Source organism: Terrapene carolina, unplaced genomic scaffold, assembly GCF_002925995.2.
Source record: "Terrapene carolina triunguis isolate 2854851 unplaced genomic scaffold, T_m_triunguis-2.0 Scaffold233, whole genome shotgun sequence".
NCBI lineage: Eukaryota > Metazoa > Chordata > Testudines > Emydidae > Terrapene > Terrapene triunguis.
Genome location: NW_020664584.1, coordinates 13210728 through 13224347, shown reverse-complemented (window position 1 = coordinate 13224347; position 13620 = coordinate 13210728). Strand labels below are relative to the sequence as shown.

Below are 13620 nucleotides of genomic sequence, written 5' to 3'. Positions count from 1 at the left end.
GGATGGATGATGCGGGGGAAGGGTGGACAGATGGATGGATGGATGGATGGAGGAGAAGGGTGGACGGTTAGATGGATGGGGGAAATGGATGGATGGGATGGACAGACAGATGGGGGGTGGACGGGGGGAGGGGATGGACGGACAGATGGGTGGGGGCGAAGGGCACATCTGGCTGGCTGCCAGGAAGGGCTGCCCATGGTGGGTCCCTCAGGCAGTGCCCCACACACTGGTCCCACAGTGACCCTGGTCCAGGACTGAGTGGGTGATGGGAGCCAGCCGCACCCATGGCGGCCCCGCTGCACACTCCAGGGGCCAGTCCCCTCCCCTCACATGCCCCCCAGACTGGTTCCCCTCCCCCCCGATCTGACCCATGGGCCCATCCGTTCCAGCAGAACAGCTAGTGCAGGGAGCCAGGATGCCTGGATTCTATCCCTGAATTTGGCAGGGGGGGCAGGGAGCCAGGACGCCTGGGTTCTATCCACTGGGTTTTTTTCCAGGGGGTGGGGCTGGGAGCTACAGCCTGTTTTGTGATGGTTGGGGGCACATAGAGCTGGTGAGGGGGCCTATGCCCTGGCCCATGGCTGAGGATCCGGGAGGAGCCGGCTGTGCTGGCTGGTGCAGGGCGGGGTGGGGCTAGACCCAGACCGGTCCAACCGGATGGACGGGGATAAGGCATTGGGGGGGGGGGACAGCGCCTGCCGTGGGGTCCTTCCCCAGCAGGGGGCCCAGCCCCAATCCAGCCAGCGTGGGGTGGGACTCCCTAGGATGGGTCCCCATCCCCTCACTCTGCCCCCTCCTCCTCCCCTCACTCTGCCCGCTGCCCCCCACCCATGCCCTCCCCCATACTGCCCCCTCTGCGTCCTCCCGCTCTGCCCCGTCCTGCCCACTCCCCATACTCCATCCTGTCCCCCCACTCTCCCCCTCCACCCATACTGCCCCCTCTGCCTCCCCACACTCTGCCCCTCCCCCTTCTGCCCCTCCCCCACTCTCTGCCCTCTCCCTGTCTCCACCCCCACTCTGACCCCTCCCCACTCCCACTCCTCGTCCCCTCCCCCCATGCCAGCGCTGTAGCAGGGAAGTCCCCTCCGCCGCCCCCCCGCCCCGGCCCTGGGATTGGCAGCCCGGAGCTGGGGGGAGGGGTGTAGGGGGGGGAGGGGCCAGTGGCGGGGAGGGGGGTTGTTTGTATCCAGAGTCAGTCAAAGGCAAGTGAAGGTGGAGGGACTGACGGAGGGAGGCGCAGGCAGAGCCGGACACACGGACAGAGCAGGTACGGGGGGGGGTGAAGGGCTGGAAAGGGTCTGACGGGGGGTTCTGGGGGGGGATCCGGGAGGGGTCAGATAGGGCTGGAGGGGGGCCTCGGGAGGGGGGCTGATGTTCGGGCGGGGGCCAGTCTGGGTGGGGGGGTCTCAGGTAGGGGGAGGGGTCCCGGGGGAGCAGTGGGGTGATGTGGGGCCATGGCTGAGATAGGGGGGATCGGGGCGGTGGGAGGGGCTGAGAAGGGGGGCGGGGGTTGGTAGGATTTGGCGGGGGGGTTGGGCGAGGGGGGGAGATGTGGGGAGGGCGAGGGGGGTGATCATTAAGGAGGGGGGCGCAGCTCCGTGTGTCCGTCTCCCCGGCTCTTCCCGTCGCTTCCTCCGAGCAGCGACACGCGAAATGTCAAGCGGAAAAACCCACCATGGCGAAGGGGCCGGACGCCTGGGTTCTCTCCCTCGCTCTGGGAGGAGGGGCTGGTGGGTTAGAACAGTGGGGGCTGGGAGGAGCCAGGACTCCTGGGTTCTCTCCCCGGCTCTGTGGGGGTCCTAAGGGAGGGGGTTCCTGGGGGCCCATCCCAGCGTCCCTAGGGCAGGGCTGTTTCCTCGGGGGTCCTGACAAGGCTGAGGCACTGAGCCCAGCCCTGTGCCCCTCTCCCGTGGGGCTGGGAAGAGAATCATTGGTCACTGCCTACCAGACACACACACACCCCCGTGGGGCCGTCTGGCCTCCTCTGAGAACAGGGGCTGGGAGCCAGAACTCCTGGGTTCTATCCCTGGCTCCGGGAGGGGAGTGGGGTGTAGTGGGTAGAGCTCCCCACCTATCTGTCTGTCCAGCCAGCAGTCCAGCTTCCAGCCATTCAGAACCAGCCATCCTTCCCCTCAACTGTCCATCCGTCTGTCCACATCCCTCCCCGTGAAGAGATCTGTCCACAAGGGACGCTGGGTCTGGCTCCCCCCAGCCAGCTGCTTGTCTCCTCCCCTCTCCTCCCCCTGAAGCTGACCCCAGAGCCAGCCCAACCCAGCTACCCCAAGCCCCTCAGGATCGTGGAGGGAGACCTGCCCCATGGCCAGGAGAGCTAGGCTCAGGGGATTATGGGATGGGGCCCTCCCAGCCCATGGGGCAGCCCATAGGGTAGCCCATAGACAGACTGTGCTGGTCTGCCTGTTTCCCGCGCTCCCCACCCAGGGCCCCACATGTCCTGGGTCTGGAAAAACCCCACACCCTGTGGGTCCCAGGGAGGGCATTAACTTTGGTTCTACCAGCACTGAGGGGGCCGGGGTCCAGGGAATGGACCAGGCACTGAGGGGCTAAGGGGACATTGGCTGCTGGCATCTGGGCAGGGACCCAGCCTGGACAGTCACTGACCCACCCCTACCCCTTCCTGGCCCCCCGCCTTCCTGCCTAACCCCCCAGTTCCCCCACACCCTGCTCCCTGTGACACCCACCCTGGCTCCCCATGACTCTTCCAATTCCCCCACGCCTATAACCCCCCCACCTGTCCCTGTTGCCCCATAACTCCCCTCCCAACTCCCCCACACCCTACCTGGCTGCCAGCCCTGCCCCCATTAACACCCTCCCCCGTCTGGCAACTACCCTCATAACATCCCCAACCCCCATAACCTCCCCCTGCCCCCAACCTTGTGTCCCAGATCCCCAGGATCGGTGCTGTGCCCCCAGCTTTAGAGCAGCCCCTTGCAGGACCCCCTGGGGGGTCCCACTCTCCCTTCAGGGGAGGCCACGCGGGCTCCCCGACGTGCTGGGGCTCCAACCCTCCTGCCGCACCCCGTGAGCAGAGCCTGACTCCTGGGAGAGCCGTGACCGACGCGGGATTGGGTTGGTTAGTCACCGGGACGCAGCCCAGGAAGCCCTTAGGGCAGCAGGGAGACGCGGCGTCGGGTCGGCCCAGGGCCCAGGCACCCCATGTTACGGCTGCGTCTGAGTGTCTGTCTGACCCCCTCGTCCCTTCCCGGGTGGGCAGCCCCCACTCACCCCCAGCTCCCACCTTCCCAGCCCTTCCTGCTTCAGCTGGGGGGGTCTTTGCTCAGCTCCCCTGCTGAGCTGGGGGAGGAGGAATCTAGGCATCACTGGAGCTGGCATCAGGTGGCTGGGCACCTTGTTCACCTGGGTCAGTTCCAGCCAGTTCCTTAATGACTCCTCGTTCCCCGAGGCAGGGAGGTGTCACCCATGCGGGTGCCTTTTAGCCTCTCCTGAAAGCGCACACCGCCCTTCCCCCATGCTGGGCAACAGGGTGACCAGACTCCGATAAAATCAGGACTGTCCCGCTATTTAACTTTCTGTCCCGTGTCCCGACCGATGTACGATCAGGATGCCATTTGTCCCGATGTTGTAGGGCTGCCAGGCCTCCGGTTGGCACAGGGCTGCCAGGCTCCCTACCCGGCTCCGCACAGCTCCTCGGAAGTGGCGACATCTCCCTCTGCGCGCTGTCCCCAGCATGAGCGCTGGCTCCACAGCTTCCATTGGCCAGGAACTGCGGCCAATGGGAGCTGCGGGGGCGGCGCCTGGGGGCGAGGCAGCATGCAGAGCTGCCGAGCTGCGCCTCCGTCTAGGACCCAGAGGGAGATGTCGCCACTTCTGGGGAGCCCCCTGAGGTAAGGGCTGCCCAGAACCCCCTCCCGCACCCCTGCCCCAGCCCTGAGCCCCCTCCCACACCCAAACTGCCTCCCAGAGTCAGCACCCCGAACACCCTCCCATGCCTCAACCCCCTGCCCCGGCCCTGAGACCCCCCTTTGCAGCGGGAGCCAGGGCCCTGCACCCCCAGCTTGCGGCAGGGGCTGGAGCCAGGGCCATGCGCCCCCCCCTTGCAGCTTCCTGGGGCTGTGCTCCCCCCTCCCCTACTACTCTAGTGGAAGCTGTGAGCCTGTGGCTCCCCCCCCTCGCCCCATGTGTCCCAATATTTTACTCTTGCAAGCTAGTTACCCTACTGGGCAACCACGCTGCATATGGGGAAACTGAGGCACACAGTGGGGGTCATCAAAATACCAGCAAGAATCCCCCCCTCGTCGCAGCTCTTCCCCCTTGGAGAGCGAACGGCGCTCGCCAGAACCAGCAGCCTGGGGGGGGCGGGGGCATTCACACCCACACGTGCCATCTAGAGAGGCTGCAGCCTGGGCCCCAGCTCCGCCCACGCCATCCCGCTGGGCACCTCCTCGTGGCAGGTTCAAATCCCTCGGCCGCGTGGCGCCCCAGCTCAGTGCCCTTTCACGTCCTCCCTTCGGTCAGGTCCGGTTGATTGTACCTTGCTTCCCCCTGACTTCCCCACATCCCCTGGCCTGGTACCCAGCCCTGCCCCCCAGAGCACCCCACCTCTCTCCCCTCAGTGGGCTGCAGGGACTAACCCCTTCCTGGCTGGGGGGCTGGATCCCCGCTCCCACCGGCACTGCGAGCTGGAGGGGCAGGGAGGCGACAGAGTCAGGGCTACTTTCCCAGCAAGAGGCGCTGTGGGGTGTGGGGCAGGATGGGTAGGAGAGGCTCAGGTCCCAACTTGCTCATTCAGCCAGTGCCTCCTGATGGCGGGGGGGGGGCCGAATTTGCCCCCCAGTGGAGCCTGATGCACAAACTTCCTGGGACACCAATGGGGGGAGGGTCTTCCTGAGCCTGATCCCCAGCCCCGATCCTGGGAAAAGCCCCCTCTCCCCTGAGCCCTGAGGCCCTGCCCGGAGCAGGGTAGGGGGCTGGGCTAGGCAGGGGGCTCCTGGGATTGGGGGGGGGAGGTCTCTGAGCACCTCAGGCCACAGGGATCTGCTGGGTATTTTGGGGGTGGTCTGTGTGTCGGGGGGTGGCTCTAGGGGGGGGGCTGTGTGTTTGGGGTGGGGGAGGGGCAGTGCTGGCAGGTGTATCTATGTCCTGCTCTGATCCCCCCCCCCCACACCCCCGCTCTTCCCTCTCCCCCAGGCGCAGCCATGACTGAGCTCCACGAGGTGCAGATCACGGAGGAGAAGCCCCTGCTGCTGCCCCCCTCGCAGCCCGTCCCGGGCAAGGTCAGAGGGCAAAGGGCACGCTGGGGGGGAGGGGTGCTCACTGCTGTATTCCCCCCCCCCCCCCGCTGTCTGACCACTAGATCCCACTCCCCTCCCAGAGCTGGGGAGAGAACCCAGGAGTCCTGGCTCCTGTTGTCTGAGCTGCACTGACCCCTCCCTGGCTTGAACCCCGTCTCGCAGTGTCCTGGGCATGGGGGAGCAGGACATTAGCAGTGGACCCCCAGGTACCCCAGCCTTGCTTCCCCCACCCTCCGCTGGGGAGTCAGGATTTGAACCCGGGGGTGCCCAGCTCTGTGGGGAGCCCACGGCAGGGTATGGACCATGGAACGGGGGCGGGGGCTGTTTGGGGACCGATATCTCGGGCGTCTCCTGGGCGGTGGCTGCCCAGCCTGCGTTGTTGGAAAGCGGGGAGCCCCCTCTGCGCAACGGCATCAGCTGTTTCCACCTGGGACCCATGCCAGTCATGGGGCAGCCCCCCACACGCCTCACAGCCCCCATCTCTCTCTCTTTGGCAGAAGCACTCGGTGGAGACGCCCTATGGACTCGTGGCCTTCACCGTCCATGGCACCCCGAAGCCCAAGCGCCCGGCCATCCTGACCTACCACGATGTGGGGCTCAACCGTAAGTGGGGCTAGCGGAAGGGACAGGATCCCTGCAGGGAGCTCCCCCCACAGCCAGCGCCCTGACCCTGCTGCCCCAACAGCCAGCAAAACCCTGCTGGGAGCTCCCCCTCTACCCTGCCCCCCCAGTGCCCCCTGCTGGGAGCTCCCATCCCACTCCCCCCCCAGTGCCCCCTGCTGGGAGCTCCCCCCACAGCCAGCGCCCCCATCCTGCCCCCATCGCGTCCCTTGCTGCTCTGACACTATTCCGGCCTCCCCAGACCAGTCCTGCTTCGAGCCGCTCTTCCGTTTCGAGGACATGCAGGAGATCGTCAAGAACTTCGTGGTGGTTCACGTGGATGCCCCTGGCATGGAGGAAGGCGCCCCACTGTTCCCCTTGGGGTGAGACCCCCTGCCCCCCACTCCTTCCTCCCCCTGCCCCCCATCCCCACTGTTCCCCTTGGGGTGAGACCCCCTGCCCCCATCCCTTCCTCTCCCCACTCCTGCTGTTCCCCTTGGGGTGAGACCCCCTGCTCCCCACCCTGCTTTCCCCACTCCCAGTGTTCCTTTTGGGAAGAGACACCCCCCCACACCCTACCCCTCTCTGCTCCCCCCCCTCCCCCCGGCTGATGTGCCCTCCTCCCGCAGATACCAGTACCCGTCGCTGGACCAGCTGGCCGACATGATCCCCTGCATCTTGCAGTACCTGAAGTGAGTGGGGGTCAGGAACAGACAAACACAGCATGCACCCCTCCCCCGCCTCCCCTTCCTGCCACTGTGGGGCTGGCTGGGGGGGAATTGGGTCCCAGAGCTCAGGTGCAGGGGGGGGACCCTGTCTCGGGGTGGGGGGGGGTCTGTGCAGTGCCTGGCCGGACCCCGATCTCTGGTCTGTTCAGTTAATCGAGATGGAACAAAGAGCCAAAGGTGCGAACAGCCCCTGGGACTGCCCGGCCTTGCACTGTGTGAATCAGGCTCCGTCGGTTTGGGTCGGCCGGGGCCCAGCTGGAGGCACCGGCGTTTCGGCTGCGTCTGGGTGTCTGCCCGTTCCCAGCTCCCACCTCCCCAGTCCTTCCGTCTCCAGCCAGCGTCTTTGCTGAGAGGCAGGGGACCCATCTCCTTCGGGGTGGCCGTGTCCTGGGGACTGGGTTTGCCATTGTCTTCACGACTTTTCCGTTGATACGGGGTCAGCCTGTCCCGTTCAGTCTGCTCAGACAGCAGGCGACGCCCCCACCTGTGTCTCTGAAGCCACGTCTACACTATAGCCAGTGTCGGCAAAGCGTGTGTCGCTCCAGGGCGTGACTATTCCAGCATGAGCGTCCGTGTGCACAGCGCTTCTGCCGCCCGTGGGGCTGGGTATTCACACCGACGGAAGAGAGCAGCCTTCGCCTGCCCTGAGAGCAAATGTGACTCCTCTTCGGCCCGCTGGGTAGCCAGGTGTCACGGACTCACAGGCCTGGTGCTCCCGGCTCCGTACGGCCCCTGGGAGAAACCCCCGTTCTGCGAGACAGCCCCCGCGGGGGAAGGTCGCTCTCTCTCACTGGGGATAGGCGTTCTGGCCCCGCTGCCTCCCGAGACTGCACCTCTGTGCCTCCAGCACTCCTGGCTCTGCCATGGGCCCCTCAGGGAGTCCCCTCGCTCTGGCCCCCCGGAGAGCAAAGCCCCCCCCCCCATCTCTAGTCTGCAGTGACTCAGCCAGCGTAAAACAGGAGGTTTATTGAGCGTCTGAACCCAGCATAGGAGGTTCTCCGGCCCTGGGGCCTAGTAACCCTCAGCACAGCACATCTAGGTCTCTCCCGCATCCAGCCGCCTCCTCCTTCCAGCCAATCACCCAATAGCATCTCCCGCACAGCTCCTCCCCTGTCCTTTGTCTTCGGTCCCAGGTAAACAGGTCACTGGGGCCCTCTCTCTTCTGTCCTTTGTTCCCCCTGCTTGGAACTGGCTGGTCAGGTCACCGGGCCCTTCTCTCCTCAGCCCTTTGTCCTCCCACTGGTCAGAACCGGCTGCCTTCCAAGCTAGGCTGGGCCTTTCAGTCGCTAGGGTCCCGCATCTCCAGGCCGATGTCAGTGTCCCAGTTGCTAGGCAAGGTCACACCTGATCCTCTGTGACAACAAACCCCCTCCCACTACCTTGTTACACACGCAGCACACAGGGAAACTGAGGCATGCACACCACTCCTGCAAAACACCAAGAAAATCCCCTGCTTCGTCACACCATGCAACGTGTCGGGGAAACTGAGGCACGCACAGGCCTCATAAAAATACTACAGAAAATCCCCACTTTGTCACAGACTCATTTGCAGCCTCACTGCTGGCAAAACCCAGGCCCAGCCCACGGCCTGATCGGCCGTGCTGAGACCTGGCAAACTCAGAGCAGCATCGAGCTGTTCGGGGCATTGCATTCAGTGGCCTGGCTGGTCCCAGGCTCTCAGCCGTGCTGCAGGAGAGCCAGCCTGAGGCCAGAGCGAGAGGAAAGAGACGGAATCTGGCCCCACGTTCCCCAGTTCAGCCGCATCCAACTGCCTGGCTTTGGGGCGTTGGTTTCCGGCCTCACGCTGCCCTCGTGCACCAGGCCTGATCTAAACGCTGTCCCTGGGTGACATCACGCGGCCAAGGCCTGTGTCCATCTGTCGCCTGTTCCAGGTCACCATGACATCCACCAACTGATGCTCCCTGTTACCGCGGGGTGGTGAATTCATGGGGCCAGTGACCAGATAAGTCCCAGATTTCATGGTCCATGGGAGCTAGGAACAACTCGTCTCCCTCACCCCCCAAACACATGGTTTATTAACCCCCTCCCCCTCCTCCCACAGATTCACCAGCATCATTGGCATCGGGGTGGGAGCCGGCGCCTACATCCTCGCCCGCTACAGTGTGAGTGACGCAGGCCCAGGGGAGCTGCGGGTCGAGAGTGAGGGGCACCAGCAGAGCTGGGGGGGAAGGGCTGGGCTATCAGGACTGGGGGGCGCACAGGACTGGGATAGCAGGGGGCTGCGGTTTGGGAGTGAGGGGCACTGGCAGGGCTGGGGGGAGCACAGGGCTGGCAAGGGATGGGCTAGCGGGGGCAACGGGGGCTGTTTTCACCCTTATTTCTCTTTCTCCCCCCCCCACCCCCAGCTTTCTCACCCTGACACTGTGGAGGGCTTGGTTCTGATCAACATCGACCCCAATGCCAAGGGCTGGATGGACTGGGCGGCTCACAAGGTAGGGGGTTTGGGGGTCCCTTCCCCTGGCTCTCCTGTACGGGGGTGGTTGTGCCGGGGGGGGGTACAGGTCTGGGGGAGCAAACAGAGACCGTGGACAGCTGGAGAGATCAGAGGGAACTTTCTTCTGGCCTAGGGTCAGCTCCTGGCGTTCTCCCCCCTCCCCCCCCCGTCACCTCACGTCTCTCTCACCCCCCTCGGTGCTGCCCCCCCATCCCCAGTGCCCCCTCTCACCTTCTGCTTTCCTCCCCCAGCTGAGCGGCCTGACCTCGTCCATCCCCGAGATGATCCTGGCCCATCTCTTCAGCCAGGTGAGGGGGGGAAATCTGCGTGTCGCCCCCAGGGGCTGCAGATGGGCCCCACTCCTGGCGCTCCCAAGGGCTAGACCCAGGGCTCTTCCCCGGGCAGAGGGAGGTAGCCTGGGGAGGGGGGCAGTGAAGAGGTAGACGGGCAGGGCTCTGGGGGGAAGGATGGGGGGAGCAGCAGGACCGGCGGGAGGGCCAGTAATATCCTGCCCCCCCAGGAGGAGCTGTCCGGCTGCATGGAGCTGTGGGGGCAGGGCTGTGGGGGGGGGGGCAGGGGGGGCAGGGCCGGGGGGGGGCGGTGACTGGGGGGGGACGCCCCCCCCCCCCCCCCCCCCCCCCCCCCCCCCCCCAGGAGGAGCTGTCCGGCTGCACGGAGCTGGTCCAGCAGTACAGGGAGGCGCTGGTCGGAGCCCCGAACCTCAGCAACATTCAGCTCTACTGGAGCAGCTACAACACGTGTGTTGGGGGCTCATCTGTGGGGCTGGGCTGGAGGCGGGGTGGGTATGGGAGGCTTGGCCGTGGAGTGGGGCTGGAGGTAGCTGGAGTTGGGGGGGGCTCAGCCGTGGGGCTGGAGGGCTCTGGGTGGGGGTGGAGGCGCTGGGTGGGGGCAGGGGGGCTGGAGGGCACTGGGGGGGCAGGGAGGCGGGGGGGCTGGAGGGCACTAGCGGGGGGCAGGGGGGCTCTATCATGGCTGCCATGACTGAGGCTGGAGTTACTGTAAAGGCTCATGGGACAGAGGTGACCTGGGGACCCGGGGCGGGGAAGTTTGCTGCCAATTCCGCCCCCCTGTGCTGAGACCAGGGGGAGTTGGGAGGGTTCAGGGCTGTGTTGGGAGATGTGGGGGGCGCAGGGCAGTTCTCAGCCCCCCATTTCCTCCCGCCCCCTCCCCAGCCGCCGGGACCTGAACTTCGAACGTGGAGGAGACGTCACCCTGAAGTAAGTGAGCCCGGCACCCCCGGGTATCCCCCAAACACCCCACAGCCCCCCTAGGACACCCCTGCTCATGGCCCCCCATAAATGCCCTAACACCTCTCAGCCCCCCACAAGCATACAGGGACCCCCTTCTCCCCCCCTGGGTACCCCACAAACACCCCACAGCAGCCCCATACCCCTGCCCTCCCAAGTATCCCTCAGCCCCCCCCTGGTTAGGGGCGGGGCCTGTCCCCAGAACCCCCCAGGAATGGGGGGGACACCCAGCTGACCCCTAACCCCCTCCACCCCTGTGCTCTGCTCTGCCCAGCTTCCCCACCCCGGACCACCAGAGCAGCTGCTGGGAGAGGGGAGGGGCACTCCGACCATCCCTTTTCCATCTCTCTGTCCCACAGGTGCCCCGTGATGCTGGTGGTGGGAGACCAGGCCCCCCATGAAGATGCCGTGGTGAGTAACAGAACAAACCACACAATGCACAACTACACAACATAGCGCACAGCTCTGCAGCTACACAACCCCCGGCAGCTACACAACATAGCGCACATCCCCGCAGTTACACAACATAGCGCACAGCCCTGCAGCGCACCCTGCTACACACATATCCGCAGCTATGCAACCCCCCACAGCTGTACAACATAGACAGCACATAGACCCTCAGCTACACAACATAGCGCACAGCCCCACAGCGCACTCTGCTACACAACCCCCCACAGCTACACAACATAGACAGCACATAGACCCTCAGCTACACAACCCCCTGCAGCTACACAACATAGACAGCGCGCAGCCCCACAGCGCACCCTGCTATACAACCCGAGCACACCACACAATGGGACACACACCCAGCGCCAGGCTCATTCCCGCCAGCAGGGGGCGGCGGGGAAGGGTCAGACAGACAGTGCAGGATTCATTCCCTCCTGCTGGGGACGGACAGACACACACTCTGAGCTGGGCTCATCACACCCAGCTGGGGGCAGCAGGGACATGGACATGCATTCCCTCCCGCAGGGCTGGATGGACAGACAGACGGACACACACACTTCCTCTCTCTGTTTAGAACAGGCAGACGCTCCGTGGTTCTGGTCCCCGGCTGGTTTGGGGCTGATCCCTGCTAAAGGGGGGACGTCACCTGCCCCCTGGGCTGCCCTGGCAGAAACCGGACGGATTCCCTGATTTCCTGCTCGGGGCACTGGCCAGCGCCGTGAAACTGACCAGGGTTGTGTCGGTTTCCCTCAGGGGCTCCCAGGCCCTGTGCTGGCTCCGTACGGCCGCTGAGAGGAGCCCCCGTGGGTGCATCAGTCCCCTGCAAGGGTCGCACTCGCTCTCCGGGGCCAGGGCCTCCCAGGACCGTGCCTCTGAGCCTCCAGCCCGCCTGACTCTGCCGTGGGCCCCTCGGGGAGTCCACCCCAGTCTGGTCCCTGGCCTGCGGTGACTCAGCCAGTATGAACGTCTGAACCCAGCCCGGGATGTTCTCAGGGCCCTCAGGCCAGCTGGGTCTGTCCCTGTCCCCATGGGCTCCAGCTGCTCCTTGTCCCCCGTCCAGCCGAGCCCCCTATATCCCCTCCCCCAACAGCCCCTCCTCCGCCCTTTGTCTTAGGTCCGGGCAAACAGCTCACAAAACCGGATGGCTCCAGGTTCGGATGGGCCCTCAGGCAGCTGTTGCTGGGCTGGAATCCAGGCTCCTAGGCAGGGTCATACCTGGGCCTCTGCAACAGTAAACACCCTCTCCCACCCCCTGCTTAGACATGCGGCACCCAGGGGAAACTGAGGCCCACACAGTGTCACTGGCCAGGCCGGGGGCTCCAGGCCTTACACATACACCAGGCAAAGCATGGTTGACGTCTGATTCCCAGGGGCACAACGAGCTCTGGGCCTTGGGATGTCGTCGGGCTGGGGGGGCGTTTCAAGGTCCAGGTGTCTCTGTGCTCTGCTCCCCTCACACTGTTCTCTGTCCCCCCCCCCCCCCCCAAACCAGGTGGAGTGTAATTCCAAACTGGATCCCACCCAGACCTCCTTCCTCAAGGTGAGTGATGTCCCCTGCCCCCACCCCATCCCGACTCACAGTCCCTGCTAGCCCAGACTTGGGCGCCCCTCTACCCAGCTCTGCCAGTACCCCTGGCTCCCGACCCGCAGCCCCCTGCTAGTCCAGACTTGGGCGCCCCTCTACCCAGCTCTGCCAGTACCCCTGGCTCCCAACCCGCAGCCCCCTGCTAGCCCAGCCCTGGGCTCCCCTCTACCCAGCTCTCCCGGTGCCCCTGGCTCCCAACCCGCAGCCCCCTGGTAGCCCAGCCCTGGGCTCCCCTCTACCCAGCTCTCCCAGTGGCCCTGGCTCCTGACCCACAGCCCCCTGCTAGCCCAGCCCTGGGCTCCCCCCCCCCAGCTCTGCCGGTGCCCCTGGCTCCTGACCCACAGCCCCCTGGTAGCCCAGCCCTGGGCCCCTCCAGTAGTTGAGTGTTGGCTTTGTTTTCCAGATGGCAGATTCCGGGGGGCAGCCCCAGCTGACACAGGTGAGAGCTGCCTTCCCAATGGGGATGGAGGGCGCAGGGCAGCGTGAGGGGGAGGGTGTCTCTGGGGCAGTAGTTGGGGGGGTGCAGGACAGCATGGGGGGAGGGGCCTGAGGGGGGAAGGCACTGGAAGGACATAATGGGGGCTGGTCTGGGGGGTACAGGCAGGATCTCTAGGGGGACAGTTGTGGGGCACAGTCTGGCTATGTAAGGGATGGAGCGAGGGTTGGGGGTAGCCAGGAGCGAGAGTTGTGAGGTGGGGTACACAGCCAGGGTATATAGGGGGTGGGTGGCAATAGGGGAGGGTCTGGGGGTAGCCCAGCTGTGGGGCACGGGTTCTAATCTCCATCTTGTCCCCATCTCTCAGCCTGGGAAGCTGACCGAGGCATTCAAGTACTTCGTCCAGGGCATGGGATACAGTGAGTAGCCGCCGTGGGGTGAGGGGTGTCCCAATCTCCCAGCCCTGCCCCTCCCCCAGCCCCCCCCCGTGCATTGGGTCCTTGGCCCATCCCCAGCCCCGAGTCGCTGCCCCACTGCCAGGCCAGTCCCTGAAGCATCTATCTCTCTTTCTCAGTCCCCTACGTCCTGGACAGGAAACTGAGTATGGGGTCAGGTACCTTCTCTGCTGTTCCCCCCATGCACCCCCAGACCCCCACATATGGCTGCCCCACCCCACACCCTGCACTGGCTCCCTGCCCCCCACACTCCAGTGTCCTGCACTGCCTCCCATGCACCCCACATGCCCCACATTGGCTCCCCCCCCTTCACCACCCCCCATCCACTCCCTGTACAGGTGTAGGGGGCATTGTGCAGTTTGTGTGGGGAGCTCCC

General features: G+C 65.5%; 1 protein-coding gene across 2 annotated transcripts in view; it reads left to right on the top strand.

The window, feature by feature from the left end:
• The first annotated feature begins 1181 nt into the window (after window positions 1-1181).
• The window catches only part of NDRG2 (NDRG family member 2), a 13361-nt gene continuing 922 nt past the window's right edge, over window positions 1182-13620 (top strand). Inside the window, exons 1-15 of one of the 2 annotated variants that reach the window (XM_029912611.1) lie at window positions 1182-1267; window positions 5167-5252; window positions 5768-5873; window positions 6133-6253; window positions 6500-6562; window positions 8661-8721; window positions 8965-9051; window positions 9305-9361; window positions 9708-9811; window positions 10247-10291; window positions 10681-10732; window positions 12261-12308; window positions 12757-12792; window positions 13157-13208; window positions 13364-13397. In XM_029912611.1, the coding sequence (XP_029768471.1) occupies window positions 5175-5252; window positions 5768-5873; window positions 6133-6253; window positions 6500-6562; window positions 8661-8721; window positions 8965-9051; window positions 9305-9361; window positions 9708-9811; window positions 10247-10291; window positions 10681-10732; window positions 12261-12308; window positions 12757-12792; window positions 13157-13208; window positions 13364-13397 (944 nt within the window). In that variant the 5' untranslated portion in view covers window positions 1182-1267; window positions 5167-5174. The remainder of the gene's footprint in view (window positions 1268-5166; window positions 5253-5767; window positions 5874-6132; window positions 6254-6499; window positions 6563-8660; window positions 8722-8964; window positions 9052-9304; window positions 9362-9707; window positions 9812-10246; window positions 10292-10680; window positions 10733-12260; window positions 12309-12756; window positions 12793-13156; window positions 13209-13363; window positions 13398-13620) is intronic. The other variant, XM_026656813.1, reaches the window with a different exon arrangement.